The sequence below is a fragment of the Dendrobates tinctorius genome, unplaced genomic scaffold, assembly GCF_039654945.1.
Source record: "Dendrobates tinctorius isolate UK_male_01 unplaced genomic scaffold, ASM3965494v1 ptg000201l, whole genome shotgun sequence".
NCBI classification, from domain to species: domain Eukaryota; kingdom Metazoa; phylum Chordata; class Amphibia; order Anura; family Dendrobatidae; genus Dendrobates; species Dendrobates tinctorius.
Genome location: NW_027361868.1, coordinates 8,697,160 through 8,722,759, shown reverse-complemented (window position 1 = coordinate 8,722,759; position 25,600 = coordinate 8,697,160). Strand labels below are relative to the sequence as shown.

General features: G+C 42.4%; 1 protein-coding gene across 1 annotated transcript; it reads right to left on the bottom strand.

Annotated features, from left to right (window-relative positions):
* Nucleotides 1-1,395: 1,395 nt before the first annotated feature.
* BATF3 (basic leucine zipper ATF-like transcription factor 3) lies at nucleotides 1,396-25,348 on the bottom strand. Its single transcript, XM_073553326.1, has 3 exons — nucleotides 24,928-25,348; nucleotides 8,389-8,493; nucleotides 1,396-1,829 (listed from the first exon to the last, which is right to left on the bottom strand). Exons 1-3 carry the CDS (start codon nucleotides 25,126-25,128, stop codon nucleotides 1,641-1,643), a joined length of 495 nt encoding a protein of 164 aa, XP_073409427.1. The 5' UTR covers nucleotides 25,129-25,348; the 3' UTR covers nucleotides 1,396-1,640.
* Between the last annotated feature and the right edge of the window lie 252 nt (nucleotides 25,349-25,600).

The window sequence follows — 25,600 nt, the reverse complement described above, 5'->3', positions numbered from 1 at the left end:
TTATCAACGATTTAGATGAAGGAATTGAGGGTAAACTGATTAAATTTGCTGATAACACAAAGCTAGGAGGGATAGCTAATACTAGAGAAGAGAGAGAGAGGATTCAAAAAGATATAAATAAACTGGAGAAGTGGGCAGCAACTAACAGAATGGTTTTTAACAGGGAGAAATGCAAAGTACTACATCTGGGCAATAAAAATGAAAAAAGCATATACAGAATGGGAGGAATAGGGCTAAGTGACAGCACATGTGAAAAAGACTTGGGTATACTAATAGATCACAGACTGAATATGAGTCAACAGTGTAATGCAGCAGCAAAAAAGGCAAATGCAATTCTAGGATGTATTAACAGAAGCATACAGTCTAGATCACGTGAAGTCATTATTTCCCTCTACTCCTCTTTGGTCAGACCTCATCTGGAATATTGTGTCCAGTTTTGGGCACCACATTTTAAAAAAGACATCAACAAACTGGAGCAAGTTCAGAAAAGAGCGACCAGAATGGTGACCGGTCTGCAAACCCTGTCTTATGAGGAAAGGTTGCAGGATTTGGGAATGTTTAGTTTGCAAAAGAGAAGACTGAGAGGAGACTTAATAGCTGTCTACAAATATCTAAAGGGCTGTCACATTGTAGAAGGATCAACTTTATTCTCATTTGCACAAGGAAAGACTAGAAGCAATGGGATGAAACTGAATGGGAGGAGACACAGATTAGATATTAGAAAAAACTTTTTGACAGTTAGAGTGATCAATGAGTGGAACAGGCTGCCACGAGAGGTGGTGAGTTCTCCTTCAATGGAAGTCTTCAAACAGAGGCTGGACAGACATCTGACTGGGATGATTTAGCGAATCCTGCTTTGAGCAGGGGGTTGGACCAGATGGCCCAGGAGGTCCCTTCCAACTCTACGATTCTATGATACTCGAAAGATGGGGTGACAGATTCCCTTTAAATATGTTTTAATTTTTTTAGGCTCTTTGTTTCTCTGCAAATCCAACTTTGATTTGTATGTGGAGAGGAACTCAGACTTATATTGCAGTTACAAATGCTCCTATTGGAAAGTAAGAAAAATCTTACAGATGGATGCTTGTTAATGGTTAGCTCATTCTGCAGCCAGTAACAGACCATGCAACACACGGGCTGTAGAAGGCAAACACTGCAAAATTATTAATCAAAATAAATCCCAAATACAAAAATGATTTTTAGCCGAAAATGCGTGCATTTAAGTAAGAAAAAAATGTCCCCAAAGATGAACAAATCCCTTAAGCTCTGAAGTCCACCCCCCCAGTAGTGCATGGAGGTAAAGCAAATGTTATCATTTGATCCTTTGTTTATGCAGCTCTGTGTCACATTACAGGGACCTAAAATGATGTTCAAAGTAAAAGATTCACTTTCAGGTCTGGTAGAACAATTATATATTCAGCATATTAACTTATTACAATACTATTAGATAGAAAGACATAAATTAGGCGGTAGTAATCATCCACAGGACAATTCCCATGTTACACCACAACATGGAGGGATTCACACGACATCCTGAAACCTTCACAGCGTATTTCTAATCCCGAGCTTAAATCCATAACGGGAACCTCATCAAAGGAATATTTCTGAGGAAGAAATAGTCTTGGTACATGGATGAGAGGTCATCGGGGCAAGCAGCCGGTCACAGCGTCTGTCACTCTAGGCACGGTCACAAAATTCACCGGGCAGTGGAGATACGGACATATCTGTTCATGGTCCTTCAGAATCTGACTTAAATGTTTGAGTTCATCGGTGAGTTTCCCAATCTCCTTTTTCAATGAAGAGTTTTCTTGCTCCAGACCTTCATATTCCTGTCACATGGAAGAAATCATATATTTTACATTACATCAGCCAGTGCACAGTTGCAAAAAACACCTCCTCCCATTTATAAATGCTTTGCTGTTTGAAATAAACCCATGAAACTAAAACGATTTAAAGACAACTAATATAACAAGTGGTTTCTCAAAATTCTACACAAAATGCCAATTTTATTGACTACTGCAGTCTCATAGTCATTCACCTCCTTCATGACAAGAGTCTTCAGTACTTATTAGAGCTCATCTAGCTGTTATGACTTGCTGTAAACATGATACATAACCAGAAACCAGCTTCTGGTAGCATCCTTGAGAAATCTTAGTCTATTTTTTATGGGCAATGGCCTCCAGGTCACTAATATTATACAGCATGTATGTAAGTACTTGGACAAGAATACAGTAATTAACCAGAGCCAGCATGGGTTTGTAGCAAGCAAGTCATACTAGACTAATCTAATTTCCTTCTATGATGGAATCACTGACTGGGTGGATCAGGGAAATGCGGTAGATATAGAATAACTTGACTTCAGCAAAGCATTTGATAAAGTATCTCATACAATATTAAGAAAATAAAATAAAAGTATGGGATTGACAAGGCTACGGTTAGGTGGATTCTTAACTGACTCGGTGATCGTACTCAAAGAACGGTGATAAATGGTTGCACATCCAATTGAAAAGTGTTTCAAGTGGAGTACCACAAGGCTCTGTCCTGGCCCCAGTGTTGTTCAACAATTTTATAAATGATCTATATAAGAGAACTGAAGACTAATCAAATTTGCAGATGATGCAAATCTAGGAGAGATAATGAACATTAGGGAAGACATAAAAGATTCAGAAAGATCTAGATAAGCTTGAGCACAGTCTAAAGGTACTGTCACACTTAGCGATGCACCAGCGATCCCAACCAGCGATATGACGCGGTCAGGATCGCTGGTGCATCGCTAAGTGGTCGCTAGTGAGCTGCCACACAGGCAGATCTCACTAGCGACATCGCTGGGGACGGGGGTTGCTACTTACCTGTCACACTAGGTGATCCTGCGTCCTCCCGCCCGCCTCCACGCGTCGCTCGTCGTCACAGCAGGAAGCGCCGCAGGAAGCTGACGACGAGAAACAGTCCAGCCTGTTCTCGCGCGATCAGCGATAAGCAGCGGGGGAGCGGGTTGTAGGTAAGTATCACACTAAGCGATATCGCTAGCAATATCGCCATAACGTCACAAGTTATAGCGATATTGCTAGCGATATCGCTTAGTGTGACAGGCCTTTAATAGAATGGAATCTAACAGGGAGAAATGCAAGATTCTACATCTTGGCAAGAAAAATGAAAATTGCATCTATAGAATGAGAGGAATAGAACTAAGCAACAGCACCTGTGAAAGACTTGGGTATACTAATAGATCACAGGCTGCACATAAGTCAACAGTGTGATGCAGCATCAAAAAAGGCAAACAAAGTTCTAGGATGTATTAAAGAAGCAAAGAGACTAGATCACGTGAAGTAATTATCCCCATCTACTCCTCCTTGGTCAGGTCTCATCTGGAATACTGGATCCAGTTCTGGGCACCACATTTTAAAAAAGACATTGAAAAACTGAAGCAAGTTCAGAGAAGAGCTACCAGGATGGTTAGCGGACTGCAAAGTATGTCCTAAGGAACGGTTAAAGGATCTGGGAATGTTCAGCTTGCAAAAAAGAAGGCTAAAAGGAGACTTAATAGCTATCTACAAATATCTGAAGGGCTGTCACAGTGGAGAGGGATTATCATTATTATCATTTGCACAAGGAAACACAAGAAACAAAGGAATAAAACTGAAAAGGAGAAGATACAGAATAGATATTAAAAAAAAAAATGTTTTGACAGTGTGGACAATCAATGAGTGGAACAGGCTGCCACGTTCTCCTTCAATGGAAGTCTTCAAACAGAGGCTGGACTGACATCTGTCTGAGATGGTTTATTGAATCCCTGGTCAAGGAGTTTGACACAATTACCCTGGAGGTCCCTTCCAACTCAAATATTCTATGAGTCTATAATTCAATGAATATTCTTCCTGACTGGCTGGTATCTGGTTATGCCTTATATTTATAGCAAGCTATACCAGGCAGAGGTGTTCTACTAAGTATACTTGTCATGGGGTCATGAAAAATTCTGAGACTGCAGTAGTTAGTATAAGTGACTTTATGTTATATTAGTTTTTTGAGCTATTGAAATTGTTATTGTTTCATTGGTCCATTGCAAACAGCAGAAAGTTGGTAAAGATTCCTTTTGTATCCTCACAACCCAGACCTTACTCTCTGGTGAGAGACATGTCTATTTCTGGTTAAAAAAAAAGGTGGCGACAATAGAGAACTGGATCAAAGAGGTTAAACGTGTTCCTCCACCTAATGTTTGGGCCATGAGTCTTTGGCCAACCTGTATCCCATAGTGATAATTAGAGAGGTTGTCCGATACTTTAACATTGATGTCCCACTCCCATCTCTATAGTGGCCGCGATCAGATACTGCACATCCACTATTCAAATCAATAGGGGGCGGATGCTTGGTACCTAGCTGTTTCCACTATTCCGTTGACGCACCAGCGCACTTCAGCTCTGTAACTGAGCAGTGATGGCTGCTTCCGACATCGGGAGCAGCTGATTGGCTGAATCATCGGATGTCGCATCCTCACTGATCAGACATTGATGACCTATCCTAAGGGTAGGTCATCAATGTTGAAGTACCGGATAACATCTTTAATATATCTTCAGATCATTTTGTAGGCAGCCCCTTCTCCCATCTCAGCCAAGGCCTGTTTTAGGGGATGACAAACTGGGCAACTGCCCAAGGCAGCTTAATAAACTGGGAGCAAACTAAAGCAACCGAGTATTGTTTATAATATTTGGGAATTGCAGTATTATGTGGCAACTATACAGCAGTATAATACAGTCTCTTAAAAGAAGTTTTATTAAAATACTACACCTTATTTAGACTCTATATGGCAGTATTCTGTTAGTTGAAATTAAAAGGAAAAAAAAAGTAGATTTTTTAGTTTGGGAATTGTTTATTTTTTTCACACCACAATCTGTAATAAAATGAAAACTAGAGATCCTGTAATTTTCACACTGGCCACTGTGGCTTTTTAATACTTTAATTTCCTATTGTTTCAGGAAACAATACGTGCACATTAGCTGCCCTGACCCTATTTTTTTATTAATGTGTCTAATGAGCATGTGCAAAGGTCATTGTGAAGGGAGGAGGAGCATGATGATCTGTGACATCACCTATTGTTATCATCTGTGTATACAGGTGTTATCAGTTATTGTAATTCTGCCTCTGATGATAAAGAGCCTGCTGAAAACTCTTCCTGGAATGATAGGAAGTATGCCCCTAAAAAGCTTTAGTGGCAAGTGTGAAAATTGCAAAATTATTACTTCTTAATAAAGATTGTGATATGGAAAAAATGCAATTTAAAAAAAAATACATAACATGTAAAAACCTTCATTTTTGGATGAAAGATTCCCTTCAAGGAAAAATTGAGTAAAATGGGTAGTGAAGGGTTCTATTACTATTACAACTAAAAAATCCTTCTCAGTTGTTATTGCAATCCCCATCAATACTTCCCAAACTTGGCAGCACCAGCTCTACCAGGAAGGTTTCTCCCCGGAATATACGGTGTGTCATCATTATGACATGGCCCAGAGATCACTTTTTATAGATTCTTCTTTTGCTTTCACATTCACTTCCTACCTTATACGTACACATAATCTTTTGGAGAAGTAGATGTAATGTGTGGGTGTAACGGGCAGATTTACCAACATACTCTATTCTCACGGTGCACAGCGATACAAGCAGATGGTACAGCGGGGTCACTTACTGAGCAATGTACAGAAACAGAAATAATATTCCGTGGCGGGAAATCGATTGCAAACAGTAAGACTGCCACTGTGCAAGGCGCAGACCCCAAGCAAAAGTATGACTGATCATATGCAGTGGATCACTTATTTTTTATTGTTCCAATGCAAAATTATGTAACTTTGCAAATATCAAAAATCAATTACCACTTTGTGCCTCGTGTGCAGACCTATTTATGCCTATGGTGACATACCGGAAAAAAAAGTCTAATCCTGCAGTCATTTTTTACATCAATGTGTCCAATACTTCTTGCTAATAGTGTAAAGAAAAAATTAGTCGACGGATGGATTCTTTAGGATGAAAGAAATTATGATTGCAGAATCAGACCACACCGAGTTTGTAGTCTGTTAGTGGGTCGCCCTCCCAGGGCTGTGGGGTACTCGGTACCGGGCCGGTCTCTCAAAGGGGAATGTCACAGCAGCGGTGACCCGGTCCGTGGCCCTGGGCGCCCATGTAAAAGGGGTTAAGTGATGGAATAAAGTTAATGAGTGAATGATTCGTGACGCCACCTGTGGTGTTCGGCAATGAAGATGTTAAGCCGACGCTGCAGACAGATCCTCTGGGACAGATGGTGTGGTGCATCTATGATGTTGTGGCCTGCCACAGGTAGGGCAGTAATTCCAGGGCAGTGAGGATAGGTGTTGAGGAAGAGGGTGTAGTGTTTAGCACAGGGATGAAGCAGTGCTGACGGGGTTGCAGGAAGAAGGCAAGGACACAACAGGGTGCAGTTTCTTTACCTTTACTTTGCTTGGCAAATACAGTCCAGGGTCCTGATTACAGATGGCACAGGAGCTGGCTAGCCTGGAAGCAACTTAGGAGTCTCTCTAGGCAGATGGGTTGTGTAGTCTCCTTCCTAGCGCTTATTTTTAGGTACTTGCAATACTGTGTTACCCTGAAGTTCCACTTGCTTATTCTCTTTAGAACTCCCTTGTATGGCAGACAGCTGTAGCCTTCTTCTTCTGGCTCACACGTCGCTGTTGTGCCTCCGAGTCTTATGTGGGAATAGAGCATTTACAGCTTCCTATTCCCCCGGTTTCTGTTGCAGGACCATCAGTGTCTGTACAGCCTTGGAGACCGGGCTCCAGATCATGCACTATAGCTGGGAATGAGCCTGAACTCTCTACTCAATCTCCCAGCTCTTCTCCTCCACGTCCACACACGTTGCCCTCCTAACACAAACTCCCCAATCTTCCTTCCTGGCCCCAGAGAGTAGCTCCTCCCCCAGTTTTGGTTCAGAGCTCCCTCTGCTGACCTGGAATGCAAACTGTGTTGTGTGTTGTGTTTAACTGCCAGAGAGATCTTTTATTGCTTCCAAGCATGACATCACACTCCCTAGGAGGAAGGCAATGCCACTGTGGCGACCATACTCCTGGGGACGCCACATTAGCATGGAAATGCATTATTCTGCGTAAGAGCTGTAGATAAATGTCAATAAATATTTAATATTTTTAATACTTGCAAAGTTACATGGTGGGCATCAATGAGCGCAGCAGAGAAACTGATCATAATTTACAAAGGTTTTGTAAATTGGCGACAGACGTGTACTCCAGTCCCTGACTGGAGCTGGGCAGCTGAAAAACACTCTGGATTCATTCAAAGACGTTCACCTCTTAATTAATTTGGTGCATTTTACTTCAGAGCATTGTTCATCAAGATAGGGGTGCAAAATAAATAATTTTCTGTAAATCAGGTTTTAGGTCATAAATTACAAATCAAAGCAACATGACATATTGTTAGAAACTAAGAGACAAGGAAAAGCAGAAGGCAGCACATAGCGTGATACTGTTGATATCTTCGGGGGGGGGGTTATTTGCTTTTATATTTATTTTCAAATTTAACATTTCATTTACATTGATATTAACTTTTATATTTATTTATTTACTATTTTATTTCATATATCATTTTATATTTACTTTTTGTTTTTATATTTACTTTTATACTTACTTTTTAATTACCATTTTATTTGCTTTTATATTTACTTTTTATTTACCATTTATTTACTTTTATATTTACTTTCTATTTGTTTTCACATTTACTTTTTATTTACCATTTATTTACTTTTAGGCTGTGTGCACACGCTGCGGATTCCGCTGCGTTTCCGCAGCGGTTTTGGCCGCTGCGGACACGCAGCAGTTTTAGCTGCGGTGTACAGTACCATTCATTTGAATGGGAAAAAAAAAACGCTGTGCCGACGCTGCGGAAAAAAACGCGCGGATTTGCTGCGGTTTTGAATCCGCAGAAAGAATTGCATGTCAATTCTTTCTGCGGAAACCGCTGCGGGTTCCTATCTCCACCATTGTGGAGATAGTGAATCCGCAGGACCAAACCGCAGGCAAAACCGCAGATAATCCGCAGGTCTTTGGACCTGCGGATTATCTGCGGTTTTTGCAAAATCCATGCGGATTAATCCGCAGCGGATTCCGCAGCGTGTGCACGTACCCTTATATTTACTTTTTAATAACTATTTTATTTATTTACTTTTATATTATATATAAAATATATATTATACTTTTACTTTTTTATTAACTTTTTATCACACATTGTAAGGCAAAGAAAAATCACACACACTTTTTTGATTGCACGTCTTGTATACAGCTAAATTCACCATATAGCCCTGACCTGCTTGTCTTGATGATATTGACAACCTGTCCAATATCTAAAAATCTCCTTTACCTCGTGTAGCTTGTCCGCTTTCTGTGTCTGCTTTTTGCGGCTTCTCTGGGCGGCCACTCTGTTTTTCTCCCTTCTTCGTACTTTTCTATCACATACATCTGAGCCCTGGAAAGAAATACAGATTTTGTTACATGCATCAACATGTGTTTTACCCTTTTTCAGATATTTTCCGCCTGAAATAGCCATTTTTTTTTAGTAATGATGAATGAAGACTTGGGTTGCGTTAGGAGGATCGTGTCCAGGTGGATTGGTGAGAAAGAGCTGGAGAGCATCTTATTACATTTGCTATTGTATTTTGCATTTTTAGGGATTAGACCACAGCAATTCCCTCTGATGGGTGAGATGGGGTGTGGAAATGATAAGTATAAGTACCATATATTTGGAAAACTATAGTTTTTATAATAAAAATATATTATATTACGATCTATCATTAATTTCTATGGGAGTAGACCAAACCAATATCAAACAGTTTACATTCCCATTTTTGAGGATTTGTCTTTTCATGTTATGAAAAACTAATATTTTATTCATATATTTTGAGTGGTCCATCTGTTTAAACGTATCTGTCGTTTCAGGTGACTTTTCACAATAAGCTGTCATGTGTGGGCACATGAGTTATAGCACTATATCTGGCTATTATGTCACTTGTATCCTGCATTTTTCACTAGTTTTCCCCTTTTGCAGACTCTATCTCGGATTTTCAGTTGTCTCTGAGCTGCTAGGAGGAAACTAGGTACCATTGGCGTTTCAGACTAGGGATTCCTGTTCTCCAGTCTCTGTACAGCACATGTTCAGAAGTAGCTGCAGCAAGGATGACATAACACAGAAGTACTGAGCAGTGTATGTGTGAATCCAGCTCTGAGGTGAAATAAAACACTAACTAGAAATCAGAAATCCCTTCTCCTCCCCCTGTACTCTCCATAGACTTGAATAGAAAAAAAAACAGAAAAATTGAGCTTGGTTTGAGTTGGTATACATACAGCATTTAAACGCATGTTCACAAAGGCCATAAAGCATACAAAACCTACAAAAGACAAAATGAGAAAAATCCTGCTTTAATTAAATAAATAAAAAGCAAAAGTGCAAAAGGACCGGGTCCCAACCAGTGTACACCTGTCCCCCCCCCGACCACAGAGTCATCTTGTCGATGGCTTTTATGCTATATTTGATCAAATACAGTATTACTAAGAACTCTATATTACTTTAATGCACTTTTGCTTTTTATTTATTTAATTTCAGCAGGGTTTTTCTCATTTTGTCTTTTGTAGGTTTTTTAATGACTTGAATAGGCTGTAATCTGATTTACCAGCTTTACAGAATGAATGATGAAATCAGGAGGATGGAAAGTGGGGAAATGGCTTATAAGTGGAGTAAGAAGACTATTTCTCTGATCACACACGGAAACCATTTTTAGATTTTTTTCTTTTGGGGAACTTGCCTCTTAATTATTGCAAAGATGCAGAAATGTTTCTTAAAGGAACAGAAACACCTTCACATGTCTCGTGATGTGCATTAAGAAATTACGTTAATGCCTTTAATTCACGCTCTATTTTTAATAAATCGAGTCTCTGGTGAATGTGGACTCACTCAGGCCATGTTCTTGAGCGGAAAGACTGTGTTCTTTGTGTTTTGCAGCTTTTTTACGCATTTTTGGTGCAGATTTGACGCAGTGCATTTTTTAGTACAGAAATGCTGCAAATCTGCACTTAAAGGGAACATGAGACATTGTAAAATGCTATTTACCTACTGACATAGGGTAACTCTGCACGTTGGGAGCTGGGAACTGCCGGCTTTCAGTCGTGGAGACGTGCACAGAGGGATTACAGTCACGGCTAAGTAACTAAAAAAAAAACGAAACACCAAAAAGAATGAACATAATGCACAGCAATGTCAAAACGACTTGCTGTGCACATATTCTGTTTTTGTTTCTCACTTCTTTTAACCAGCTTTCTCAGGCTTCAAAATGACCTGACTATTCATCTGGAGACTTCTGCTCGGAAGCCGCCAGTATCTTATATATGAATTAAAGGGGAAAAAAAAGCCGCCACAAAAACAGTGTAGAAGACGGTAAAGAAGAAAACATTGTCGGTGTTTTTCCTGAAGCGTTTCCCTATAGCAATAATAATGCAGGTACCCCGGCTTTTAACCCATGTCGTGTGCACATACTCTATCAACACGAGAGTGAATGTAGCCGAAGGCTGGTGCCACCTGGCAACAAGTGTAAGAGTTTGAGCAGGAACGTGGGATGCAGTGAGTAACCGGAGACAGAGAAAGGGTTAACAAGGATTTACTGAACAATCAATAGCAAGTAATACTCCAAGCAGGGAGGCAAAGGCATTCAGCAAAAGAATATACAAAATAAACGGGACACTTATCAGTTTCAGTTCTGGCAAGGGGAAGACTGGAAAATCTCCCGGCAGCGTCTCAAATGATGTACAAAGTCTCTGGCTCTGTCACGGAGAAACGAGTAACACTGCCACCCGACAGTGCTAAGGGATTCAGTCCTGCTTGTCTTGGGTGCTCTGGAACGTGGAAACAGTCCTCTATGGGGATTACTCAGAGATGGCTCCGGGCACGGGTTGTGAGCACGTGTACAAGCCGCAACAGCCCGCAGTCTTTCGGAATAGTCTCTTGATCCATTATCTCAGGTAAAACAGGGGTATCCAACAGTGAGGCTACAGATGGGAACCTAATAGCGTTATGAGAAGTCTTAAGGTCAGCACACGGAGGTCTGGGAAAAATGGAGTTGTTAGTATCAGCAGCGGAGAGGGAGTCAACCATCTCCTGTCGCCTTCCCGCCAAGTCGGCCCCGTTCCCTCGCTCAGGTCTCCTTTTGTACCCCGCGCCCCCTACTGTCTGACAGAAAGGTCTCTCCCTTTCCGTGGAAAACTCTCCCGCCAACAGTCGTGACAACCTCGATGGTTCCGGCCTTAAAGGGCACCACAAACCGCTGACTCCGTCTTGACTCATCTTCTTACACATGTATCACACAGTGTGAAGATTATTATGTTGACCCAGAACCTAAAGGCAACTTAATCAGGGTCTCTGCCCCTAAATCATGCTCCTCTCAGATGGTTAACCAAAACCTTGTGATAGAATGTCACTTCTTATAAAGGGAATCTATGTTTTTTTTTGGGGAGTTATTTTGGACGGACCTGTTCCAAAAAAAGTCTTTAAAAACTTCCGCTTACACATATCCTGAACGTTTGCGTTACGTGCCCCAGTTTCATCATTTGTATATAGGACATGGACCATCCCGGTGACTGCTCTGATGACATATTATGAAGTCTCTGAGTCGTGTACCATGCAAATATCCAAAATGAGGGTAACATTTGTTTCCCTAGAATTAGCCAGCAAATGACTAATCACCATATCAGTCATTTTATAGGGATGTTCCCAAAGATGGATCTTGTTGGATAGCGCTGGTAAAAACAAGGACTTTTGCAATGTATTGCTTGTCACAATTTCTAGCCATTCTTGAGATATTAAAGGGGTTGCCCAAAAGAAAAAGGGAGACAAGCGCATGTGAACAGGTGCTTAGATGCAACAATGCAGACAATGCAGGGACAGTGGTATTTAAACAATGCTATGTATTTGACTAAGGCTGGTTTCACACTTGCGTTCAAAAGGATGCATGCGCCGGCAAACGCATACCTGCGCACGGCCTGCGTACCCAATGCTAAAGATAGGGTACGCAGGTAGCATGCAGCGTTATGCGCCCATGGAGCTGACCGGAGGAGGCATGGCAGGGGGCGGACCTTAGCGGCAGCCGAGCGCAGCTCCAAGGAACTCAGGTGAGAAACCAGCCTAACCCAGAAGAAAAATCTATATAAGCGAATGGACGCACATACAGAGGAGTGCAATAATAAGGCCAAGGGTAACAAGATCTATACCATATACAGTATTAAACACTATCAGTACGCAGCGATGAGCCGAGTCACAATGTCTATTCAACGGTCTACTTTTATTTACACCGTTCTGATTATCTAGCATTGAAACAACTGTGGATCTTAATATGTAGGTTTCAGCTTAACGGGCATTACTCTCACTACCTGGGCCCATCGCCGATACTTTCCGCTAGGCCGGAAGGCCTGAAGATGTGAGATTTGAGTCACATGATGCACTTTGCTCGCCATCCAGGCCGTCTCCATTCCTGAGCACAGCCCCGTCCCACACCCTTTGACCGGCAAAGTCTGTACTTCTGGGTTTGCCCGGCAAAGTCTGTACTTTTGGGTTTGACTGGCAAAGTGTAAGCTTTGGGGTTTGAACTATAAACTTTGGCCTCTTCTGGGTTCAGGTCACTCTTGGTGATCTCTAATGCCTTTGCGGCCACAACTCCATCCCGCTGCTCGCGCGTCCTTTTCTTCTTACATGTAGGCAATTACTGAGTTCCCACTTCCCCATCCCAGCCTTTTATATTTAGCAACTGCGCCACAGCTGTCACCTGACCCGGAATCTTCTTCAAGCTCTTCCCTCTGGGAACACTAACCCCCATTCTTCATTCCTGTCTGTCCGGTTGAACCAGCAGATGGTGACATTTGGTTGTGAGCGCTGAGGACTGTTGACTAACTACATACAGTATTTCGCTTTCCACCCCCTTACACGCACATAGGGTAATAATGTATCAACAGTGATATCGGGGCGTTAGAAGGATGTCACAACTCCAATAAATGCCTGTAGATTATTCAGCAGCTGCAGTCACGTCTGCAGAAAAAAAGAGGATGTTCTTCTGCATGTAGATTGTAGGTAGGCTGCTGTGAAAAAAAAGAGTAGTTCCACATGTGGTAATACGCCAAGAAGCTTTTAATAAAGTGTTTCAGGTTTGCACCGAACCCTTTCTCAAAAGGTTCAGTTCAGTTTTCAGAAAGGATTCGGTACAAACCTGAAACATGCTGTTAAAAGCTTCTTAGAGCTTTACCACATGTGGAACTACTCCTTTTCCACAGCAGAGCGGTCCACCAGAATGTCTGTCTCCTACTTCTCCTAAAGGGGTTGTCCAACACATATAATGCGCTATGTAAATATCTGTCTTTAAGTTCTAACCACTTTTGTAATTTGTTTTATTTTCAAAATTCCCTTTAACTGAATTTCTTTTCTTTATGTCCTGTGATGTTCCATTTGAGGGGAGTCTCAAATGAGACGTCACAAGAAGAGGATGATGGTTCTGCAGTCACTACCCCTCCTGATCCAGGACATCGGGGGGTGGCACTTAGCCCAGCTTCTGACACTGCTGTGCCCTGATGACATCCTGTTTTAGAGATGGTGATGTACAAAGTCACTGCAACTTTAGTGACCGTCGCCACACTTCATCTGTGCCCTCCCAGCACATCCTCAGTCCCTGTTCCTGAACCCACTGCCACTGAAATGAGACGTCATCTGGGAGCGGCGCTAGAAGCTGGGTGAGTGACAGCAGCGCCACCCTCTGCTGATGATTTGTTTCAGGGTAGTGATAGAAGATGTGGGGTGGCGCTGCTGTCATTCAACCTGATATATATATATATATATATATATATTTTACACACACAGTGGGGGAATTAAGTATTTGATACACTGCCGATTTTGCAAGTTTTCCCCCCTACAAAGAATGGAGAGGTCTGTATTATTTATCGTAGGTACACTTCACCTGTGAGAGACAGAATCTAAAAATAAAAACCAGAAAATCACATTGTATGATTTTTACATAATTAGTTTACATTTTATTGCATGAAATAAGTATTTGATCCCCTACCAACCGGCAAGAATTCTGGCTCTCACAGACATGTTAGTCTTTCTTGAAGAAGCCCTCCTACTCTGCCCTCATTACCTGTATTAATTGCACCTATTTGAACTTGTTACCTGTATGAAATACACCTGTCCACACAATCATACACCAACCTCTCCACCATTGCCAAGACCAAAGAGCTGTCTAAGGACTCTGGGGACACAATTGTAAACCTGCACAAGACAAGGATGGGCTACAGGACAATGGGCAAGCAGCTTGGCGACAAGGCAATTGTTGGCACAATTATTAGAAGATGGAAGAAACAAAAGATGACTGTCAATCTCTCTCGGTCTGGGGCTGCATGCAACATCTCGCCTTGTGGGGTAAGGATTATTCTAAGGTCAGGAATCAGCCAAGAACTACACGGGAGGACCTGGTCAATAACCTAAAGAGAGCTGGGACCACAGTCTCAAATGTTACCATTAGTGACACACTACACCAGAGGAGGCATGGGAGAAGGTCTGTGATATATATATATATAGTAAACACATATATATATATATATATATATATATATATATATATATATATATATATTAAACACACACACTATATATATATATATATATATATATATATATATATATATATATATATATATATATATTACACTATATACTGTGGATGCATATTATATATACAGTATATATATATATATATACACACACACACACACACACACACACACATACGACTAACCTCCCTTTTAGCTCTGTCACTCCTCACTTTCCAGGGCCTGCTTCACTCACGTCTGATCCCAGGACAGTCATGGAGGGGGTCAGACAACAGACATCATGAAGAGAAGGACGACGCGGCACAGACAGGACTAAGCGCAGTGTTCTGTTTGCACACTGCCATGCTGTGAGCTCGCCCCTTCCACACTCTCAGCATCTGACCTAACGCTGGAGCTCACAGTGACATTCTGAGAAAATGGACAGTCTGCAGAAGTATAGGGCCCCCTTTGTGGATGGGTGCCCTGGGAAAAGGCCCAGTTTGCCTTCCCCTAATGCCGGACCTGGTTACCACATTCATTGATGCGTCCAGGAGATACATTAAGAAATTATTAAGAACAAAAGTGATGTGGAAGGCTGGACATTCCATTTACGTTTTGATTATTTTTAATGATTTCAACTTTAAAAAAAAAAAAACACTCGAAAACTCCGTGTCTGATTACACAGAAACATTTTCTTTACTCTCGCAGGAAACAAACAGAGCAGGAGGCAATTACACCGACCTGAGGAGGCCGAGCTGAATGAAAGCAGTTTGTGGTGCGGATGTGGGGCCGTCCCCGGCACCTGTCAGACAGATGTAATCTTTGATAATGCGATCATTCATAGAAGTAAGTGCGTACATGGAAAACGGTGGATTCAAGGAAGAGATAAGGCCCTTAGTTGCGAGAAGTGGAGGTGAGTGACGGCTTCTGAAGAATTCTGTGCATGATTCTTATCTAAACTTTCCAGAATTATTTTTTTAAATTTTATTCACATAAAGGACCTTTGCTCTTGTATCTCAATCTAACAAATTAATTACCAACGAAGTCTGATTATAAGTAAATCATATATACATGGCATGTCAGTAAAATATAAAACAACCCATTTCCCAAGGTATATTTATTAATTTTTATTAATCAAATATAAAAACTTGATAGGTTAAAAATATATATAAAAGGAGATACCTCATACAAAGGGACACAAAGTATGCCTGACATTTAATATGAAGTAATCTATTGGGTGCATGGCATAGTATAGATATCAGAGGTGAAATAATTACAGTCCCTGTGTCTATCAGTAGAGTAACTACACTCCACCTTAGTAACACCTGCCAGAGCCCTGAGTCACCATACAACCTGTATAGGAAGTATAAGCTTACCTATAAATATACATTGGCACAATTACCTAATACTGAAACGATGACTGGAACACAAGGAGTCCTAGGCGTTGTGTCGCTGTACCCCGACGCGCGTTTTGCCTTGCTTTTTCTAACGTATGCCTCTCATTACAGACCCTGTAAGACTGTAGAGTAACTACACTCCACCTTAGTAACACCTGCCAGAGTCACAACACAACCTTTGTAAGAAGTATACGCTTATGCATAAATATACATTGGTAAAATTACCTAATACTGAAATGATTACCGAAACACAGGGAGTCCTAGGCATTGTGTCACTGCACCCCGACGCGCATTTCACCTCGCTTCTTCTAACATCTGCCTCTAACTGCCCCCGCCAGCGGCTGTTAATCTGTTAGAGACTGCAGTCAATCTCTGACAGTGAGATTTAATATGCGCGGCAGGAGGTGCATAATTCCATGCATAATGTAATCGCAGTGCACCGATGGGTTGCCATGACAGCCGGGGTCTCCTGTAGACCCTCATGCCCATCATTACAATACACCTGTGAAAGCCATTGTTTAGCTGGCGTTCATAGGAGATCGTGATTTTCACTATACATAGCACAAACGATCAGACGATCGCAGCTTCAAGTCTCCTAAGTGGACTAGCAAATACAGTATAATGTAAAACAAAAATGTTTTTAAAAATATGAAAAAAAGTAAAAAACAAATGTTCAAATAACCCCCCTTTTGCCCAGTTAAGAATAAAATGTAAATGCAAGTCATATGACGTCAATGGATTAAAGAGGTAGTTCGAAATACAAATTCATTTTCGTTCTAAATCCTTATCTACTTAGTGCCATAATATAATCTATTTTCTAACATACTTTAATTAAAAGTTCCCTATCCTTCCCTAGCTACACTATCTAGCTGCTTTTCTTTTTTCTTTTTACAACTTCCTTTTTGATGATGATTTGTTTGAGAATCCCAGTGCATGCTGGGATACTCAAACAAAACGTCATCAATGGGTAGAGGCTGCGGTCCCTACTGCAGCCATGGCTGCGGTCACTACTGCAGTCACTGCCCTCTCCCTGAACCGAAGTGTCATTGGTGACCTTGATTTTCAGGGGCTGGGCTAGTCCCTGCTCTGTCACTGTTCGATGTGCACAATGACAGTGCACTCTCTCACCGAATCAGATCAGTAGTAACAAGCTGGCAAAAGTGCGCACTGTCAGTTTGCATTGTAAGATGAAAACCCACCTTGCAGAGACCAGCGCCAGTCCCACAAGTGACGGTACTAACACAGTGACAGGAATGTACTATTTGTTTGAAGTGACAATCGGCACATGCTCAGTAGAGCAGGGATTAGCCCAGCCCCTGAAACGGGGGTCCTTTATGATGCTTTGTTCCAGGGAGGGGCAAAGTCTGCTACAGTGACAGCAGCCTCTGCCCCCTTATGATGCTTTTAGCATTCCAGCATGTGCTGAGACTCTCAAATGAAGCGTCACTAAAAAGGAAGTTGTAAAAAAAAAACCAGATAGCATAATTAGTGAAAGAAAGAGAATTGTTAATTAAAGTATATTAGAAAATAGTTTATATTATGGAAGTAAATAGACAGGGATTTAGGATGAAAATTAATGTGTATTTTGGACCATCCCTTTAATGGAGTCAAGCAAGGGTTCTGAGCTTTTCAGTTACGGCATATGGCACAAATGCTTGGTGATTACAGTCTATCAGTACAAGCCTTTGTGTGTACTCTGCAGCCTCACCTGTGGGAGTGCTGTGCCTTTAAGCCTGTGTGTACTCTGCAACTCCGCTTGTGGGAGTACTGTGCCAAAAAGCCTCTGTGTGTACTCTGCAATCCTGCCTGTAGGACTACTGTGCCAAAAAGTCTCTGTGTGTACTCTGCACCCCCGCCAGTGGGAGTACTGTTCCAAAAAACCTCTATGTACTCTATAGTCGTGCCTGTACGAAAAGTGTGCCCCAAAACATTCTACTCTGCAGTCGTCTTTTTGTGAGTAGTGTGTCTAAAAATAATTCTAGTGTGCCGCTGTCTTTTTCCCATTTCTGGGCTGAAAACATTTTATTCTACCACTTTGTCTATACAAATAGTGTTTCTAAAACATTTTTCTACTATGCAGCCATCTTTTTGGGAATTGTGTGTCAAAGAAAATTCTAGTATTCAGCCACCTCTTTCCCATTTATAGGCCAAAAACCCTCTGTGTGTACTAGGCCAAAATGTCTCCGTTTTCACTCTACCAAAAAGCCTCTGGGAGTACTGTACCAAAAAGCCTCTGGGAGTACTGTGGAAAAATGCCTCTACTTGTACGGTGTCAAAGAGCCACTGGGAGTACTGTGCCAAAAAGCCGCTGTACTGCACCAAAAAGCCTCTGGTAGTACTGTGGAAAAATGCCTGTGTGTACTGTGCCAAAAAGCCACTGTGAGTACTGTACCAAAAAACTTCATTTGTACTGTGGCAAAAAGCCTCTGTGTGTACTCTGCAGATGCTTGGTGGTTACAATCTATTGGGACAGATGCTTGATGGCTACAATGTATTGGTACAGATGCTTGATGGTTACAATGTATTGGGTAAAGATGCTTGTCCATAATTGTAGACAGTACAGAAGCTTGGCAGTTATGGTATATGGTAAAGAGGCTTGGTGGTTCCATTCTGTTTGTACAGATGCTTCTCAGTTCCAGTCTATAGGTGCAGATTCTTGGTGGTTATAGGCCCTGGGAAAGGATGCTGCTTGGTGGTTATAGTCCATTGGCACAGACGCTTGGCAGCTACACAACAGCTCACAGAAGCTGCACCAGAAAACACCGAGCACACTGTAAGCTCAGTCTCCATCTCTGGTCAGAATTGCTGGCAGGTGAAAGAGCCTTCTGCCCACTGTTGGGTCCAGCAGATTCAGAAATACTCTGCAGTTACTCAATATTTATCATTATTAACTTTAATAGGCACAAGATCTGGAAATCAAACCTGTTGTTCGCTCATGTAAATATGTTGCACTGGTTTAAGTAACCATAAACACAGACTGGAATATCACTTTACATAACAGTGTTTTCCTGTTAGCTTCACTGGTGCCAACAACAGTCACAGGCTCTACTGCAATAAGGGCCTGGGTAAGTACACATGCAGTGTTGGGCTGGGGCGCCACTTGTCTGGCTCATTTCTGTGGGGCGGCACAGGATCTCCATCCCCGATTGCACTTTTATCGAATGCATTTTGTAAAATCTGCTTGAAGGTTATAAGGCTGATCTGGAATAATCCTTAATTGTTAAAAGGAAAATTTAATTGTTCAAGGTATTTATAAGGGTAAAGTTATAATTAATTACCTATAGCTCATAGGCAAAAAAAATATATATAACAAACTCAGTTAAAACTTAACTTTTAATCAATACTGAAAATTAAGGACATGTGCTATATGTGTATATATAGACTGCTCAAAAAATAAAGGGAACACTTACACAACACAATGTAACTCCAAGTCAGTCACACTTCTGTGAAATCAACCTGTCCAGTTAAGTACAGCAGCATGTGAATGGCGCTTCTGGCAATCGGAAATACGCACACCGGTGACCCGCATCACGTGATCATGGGTCACCGGAGTGTCGGCATGACAACCCGAGGTCTCCTGGAGATCTCTATGGTTGTCAATGCCGAATTGCGGTGAGCGCCGCCCAGTGGTCGGCACTCATAGCAAGTCAGCAATTCTGCTACATGCAGACGATCTGACCATCGCCTCTATGTAGCAGAGTAGATCGGGTTATGGCAGCTTCTAGTCTCCCATAAAGACTATTGAAGCATGCCAAAAGTAAAAAAAAAATGTATTTTAAAATATATTAAAAGAAAAAAATAAAAGTTCAAATCACCACCTTTTGCCCCATTCAAAATAAAATAAAAATAAAATCACACATACACATATTAGATATCGCCGTGTTCAGAATCGCCCGATCAATAAAAAGAGGATTAACCTGATCACTGAACGGTGTAGCGAGAAAAAAAAGTAAAAATGCCAGAGTTACATACTTTTAGTCACAGTGACATTGCATTAAAATGCAATAACGGGTGATCAAAAGATTGTATCTGCACCAACATGGTATCAATAAAAACGTCAGCTCGGCACACAAAAAAAATAAGCCCTCACCCAACCCGAGATCACAAAAAATGGAGACGCTACGGGAAATGGAAAATGGCGCAATTTTTTTTATAGCAAAGTTTGGATTTTTTTTCACCACTTAGATAAAAAAAGAACCTAGACATGTTGAGTGTCTGTGAACTCGTAATGACCTGGAGAATCACTGAGAGTGGTCTTTTGACCTCTTAAAGCACCAGTAGCACTAACTGCTGCTCTCATCAACCAATGTCCAGTTACCCTGGATCTTATAAGAAACCCTCCCCGATCACTCTGGGCCTGGGGATTTGGTTCCTATTTCATGCAGGTAAGATTATTCCCAATATTCTTGTTACGGTCCCAACTTTAATATTTGCCATTGTCTACTTTTTGGCTGCCTAACCTGACTTTAGCCTGACTACTATTTATTTTTATTGATCTCTGCATGACCACTCTGACTAGGATTCCTTTCAGTGTCCACTTCCTGTCTATGCACTGCAGCAAAGTCAGGTAGGACAGGGTTAAATCCTAGCACTGCAGGTCTTGATTAAATGCACCTGCCTGGTTTTGACTAAGAACCAAGGCCTTGGTGTTCACTAGGCGTCAGTCTGCTGGATGTTGGGCAGAATCGACTGTGCTGCAGGTGAGTGATCAATGAGAATGTAGCTGGGAGAAAAACAAGCCAGGATCTTTCTCTGTATGGAGACTGCACAGGTCAGCTAGGAAAGCTGAGCAGTCTGTGTGATGGAGCTGCAGAGGAATGTGTGGGTGCTGTAGCCTGTTCAGTGTGAACTATGCATGGAGTTGAACACGTCTGTTTGGCGCTGGGAGCTACTGGAGCTTAGGCTGAAGGGGATACTGAGACTGATAGGACCATACCTATTCTGTGTATAAAGTTAGCTCCAGGATAAAGGATTGTATTCTATTTGGGTGAGCCTGCACTGACATATATGTGCTGCTTAATTAACTTTATTTATACCTTTGTGCCCAAAGAGGCTGTTTTTGGTTTTGAATCCCGTGGAGTTTTATGAAAGCAATAAAATACATGTATTAGGACCAAACCACATTGCCTGTGTGAACGCTTCCTAATACCTACCTGAGAGTGAATTCCTACAGCACCAAGAGATAAGAGAGACAATTCTGGGGATAGAGATCTGGGCATTGCTACTGGCAAAGTTCAGGGTAATTGACTCACTATCCCTTAAGCCCCAGTTACACACTGCGATATCGCTGTAAAGTCACCGATTTTGTGACATTGCAGCGATATTGCTAGCGATATCGCTGCATGTGATACTTACCTCCGACCGGCTCCCCCGCTGGTTATCGCTGATCGCGCGAGAAGCTCCTGGACCATTCCTCGTCGGCCATTTCCTGCTGTGACGACGAGCGAGGCGTGGAGCCGGGCGGGAGGACGTCAGGATCGCCGCGTCTGACAGGTAAGTAGCGACCCCCGTCCCCAGCGATGTCGCTGGTGAGATCTGCCTGTGTGGCAGCTCACTAGCGACCACCTAGCGATGCACCAGCGATCCTGACCGCGTCATATCGCTAGTCGGGATCGCTGGTGCATCGGTACCTTTAGACCCTCCTCCTAGGTTTAGCTCTAAGCCAAATTAGTTAGTGACTCAGGGTCCACATCACATGTAGAATGTACGTACAGTATATAAAATAATTTACCAGTAATGTAATATATCAACAGTACAATAAACATATAAACAACCAGTAATATTACAATAATCCTTCAGTAATATAATATCCCAATAATTGACCAGAAATATACTATAACATTCATGTACAAGAATTATAATATGCCTATAGTATAACATACCAGTAATATCCTTTAATATACCAATAACATACCAATAATAACACTGACATGGTGGGAGAAATCTAGCATCCCTGGGAACATAAGCTCCCAGCCATTATTGTCTGCCCCCAGAAAGGAGCAGAAAGCACAACAGAAATGAATCCCCCCTCCCGCGCCTATATCCCCATCACACATCCTCCATCCCATAGGCACATCTTCCCTCTTAAAGAGATCATTTGTATGGAAGTCAGGGCAAATCCATCCAGCGCTTTGGTATTTAACCCAGGCCCCTCTTAAAGGGATCCCCGGTATGAAAGTCAGGGCAATTGCCTTCAAATGCTCTGGTACTGACCCTAGGCTCTCTTAAAGGGATCTCCGGTATGGATGTTAGGGCAAATCCCTCAGCGCTCTGATTCTGACCCCAGGGTTCTATGAAAGTGATCATTGGTATGCAAGTCAGGGCAAATACACTCAGCGCTCTGGTTCTCATCCCAGGCTCTCTTAAAGGGATCCCCGGTATGGGAGATAGGGCAAATCCACTCAGCGTTCTGGTTCTGACCCAAGGCCCCTCTTAAAGGGATCCCCAGTATGGAAGTGAGGGCAAATCCACTCTGCGCTTTCGTACTGACCCCAGGACTCTCTTAAAGGGATCTCCAGTATGGAAGGTAGGGTAAATCCCTCAACACTCTGATTCTCACCCCCAAGCTTCTATTAAAGGGATCATTCGTATGGAAGTTAGGGCAAATTCCTCAGCACTCTGATTCTCACCCCAGGGTTCTATTAAAGGGATTATTGGTATGGAAGTCAGGGCAAATCCCTCAGCGCTCTGGTTCTGATGCCAGGCCTCTCTTAAAGGGATCCCCGGTATGGAAGTTAGGACCGTTCCACTCAGCGCTCTGGTTCTGACCCCAGGCTGATGGGATGATGTGGGATATTAGGGGTAGTAGTCCGGTGGCTCTGGCTGACGGGATGATGTGGGATATTAGGGGTAGTAGTCCGGTGGCTCTGGCTGACGGGATTGATGTGGGATATTAGGGGTAGTAGTCCGGTAGCTCTGACTGACAGGATGATGTTGGATATTAGGGGTAGTAGTCCGGTGGCTCTGGCTGATGGGATGATGTGTGATATTAGGGGTAGTAGTCCGGTGGCTCTGCCTGACGGGACGATGTGGGATATTAGTTGTAGTCTGGTGGCTCTGGCTGACGGGATGATGTGGTATATTAGGGGTAATAGTCCGGTGGCTCTGGCTGACGGGATAATGTGGGATATTAGGGGTAATAGTCCGGTAGCTCTGGCTGACGGGATGATGTGGGGTATTAGTTGTAGTTGTCTGGTGGCTCTGGCTGATGGGACAATGTGGGATATTAGGGGTAGTAGTCCGGTGGCTCTGGCTGACGGGATGATGTGGGATATTAGGGGTAGTAGTCCGGTAGCTCTGGCTGACGGGATGATGTGGGATATTAGGGGTAGTAGTCCGGTGGCTCTGGCTGATGGGATGATGTGTGATATTAGGGGTAGTAGTCCGGTGGCTCTGCCTGACGGGACGATGTGGGATATTAGTTGTAGTCCGGTGGCTCTGGCTGACGGGATGATGTGGGATATTAGTTGTAGTCCGGTGGCTCTGGCTGACGGGATGATGTGGTATATTAGGGGTAATAGTCCGGTGGCTCTGGCTGACGGGATGATGTGGGGTATTAGTTGTAGTTGTCTGGTAGCTCTGGCTGACGGGATGATGTGGGATATTATGGGTAGTAGTCCGGTAGCTCTGGCTGACGGGATGATGTGGGATATTAGGGGTAGTAGTCCGGTAGCTCTGGCTGACGGGATGATGTGGGATATTAGGGGTAGTAGTCCGGTGGCTCTGGCTGACGGGATGATGTGGGATATTAGTTGTAGTTGTCTGGTGGCTCTGGCTGACGGGACAATGTGGGATATTAGGGGTAGTAGTCCGGTGGCTCTGGCTGACGGGATGATGTGGGATATTAGTTGTAGTTGTCTGGTGGCTCTGGCTGACGGGATGATGTGGGAAATTAGGGGTAGTAGTCCGGTGGCTCTGGCTGACGGGATGATGTGGGAAATTAGGGGTAGCAGTCCGGTGGCTCTGGCTGACGGGATGATGTGTGATATTAGGGGTAGTAGTCCGGTGGCTTTGACTGGATTATGTGAGATATTATAGTAAATGTGACTATGCGAGGTGGGCGGGGCTATACACTCAGCTTTATATATATATAATCATTATAATTTGTTATAACTAACCATAGTTAGTTACTATGCCCGGGCAATGCTGGGCTCTTCAGCTAGTCAGTAATATAACAATAACATAATATACCAGAAATGTAAGATATTAATAATGTGCAAGACAAGTAGCACAATATATCAATAGTATAATGTACCAAAAAACATCATAGCAACATAAAATACCAATAATAAAATACACCAATCACATGCCAGTACAGACAAGATACACTGGTATAACAAACTTGTAATATCACTGGCGGACACAGATTGAAAAGGCCTTTTTCAAGGACAATATATGAGCCCTTTGCAGCCCAAGAGCTCCAAAAAATGCAAAATTGCACCAGTTTAGGAGTAGAAATGGGCCCCCTTACTTATTGAGCCCCTGTGAATCTGCACAGTTTGCACCAATGATATGTCCGGCCCTGTGTAACATAGTATACCAGCAGTATAATACAATGTAATATAGAAATACCATTAATATTATTTAATATTCCTGTAATATACCAATAGGGTGAGATTTTTAATGTGAATTTTACTGGCAGAGAAAAATATAATGTATAAACTATATTAAAAAAAACACACATGCAGAAGAAAGACGGGCAGGCAAAACCATGCTCCATATGTATTATAGGCAGGTTTCACATTAAAATCAATTGGAACCTTATATTAATGGGATTTTGATAGTTTTCCTGGTGGAGATGGAATCAGAAACTGCATCAAAATTCACGTTACAAAACTCATTGTGAACATATTGTGATAAAGCCTGCCAGCAATATCATATTGGCATACCTGAGATAGGGCGTCTGCCTCGGATCCAGACGTGTTGTGCGCACTCCTCGGGTAAGAACTGCTGGTGGAAGGTGACAGCTGTGACATCCTGTCTAGATGAAGACGCTCAGAAGTCAACGAGACCACGAGATGACTTAAGGACCAGTAGACCAATGATGGGAGGAGACAGAGGTGGTACTCACAGACAGTTGATGATTGCATGCAACTTCCAAGAAAACTGAAGACCAACAACGATAAGAAACCAGGGTCCTCAATCAGAGACAGATGGTACAAAGGCCATTCCTATAATCCAACCTGAACCGTGCCAGGTATGGAAATGCCCAATCTAACCTCAATCTGTAAGAAAAAAATGGCAAAAATGTCTGCTATAGGTTCCAATACATAGTAAGAGCTGGCACCACAAGGGGAGGAGTAACGGCACCCTAACACCCCAACCCTTAGGGCTACAGGCGACGCATCGGCTAATGCAGACGGTGTATCTGCAAAAGAGAGGTCCGTGCTTTATCAGTGCGGCCGCTTCTTCTTCTTGGAATGGAGACTATAGATCATTTCATGTAAGTCACGTGGAAACCCCTTTGAAACATAGAGGAAACCACAGTTGTGAGTGACAGGGAACTGAGAGAACGGTGCTTGGCCCTCGTTACTAACCTGAAAATTACTCACTTTCTTTGTG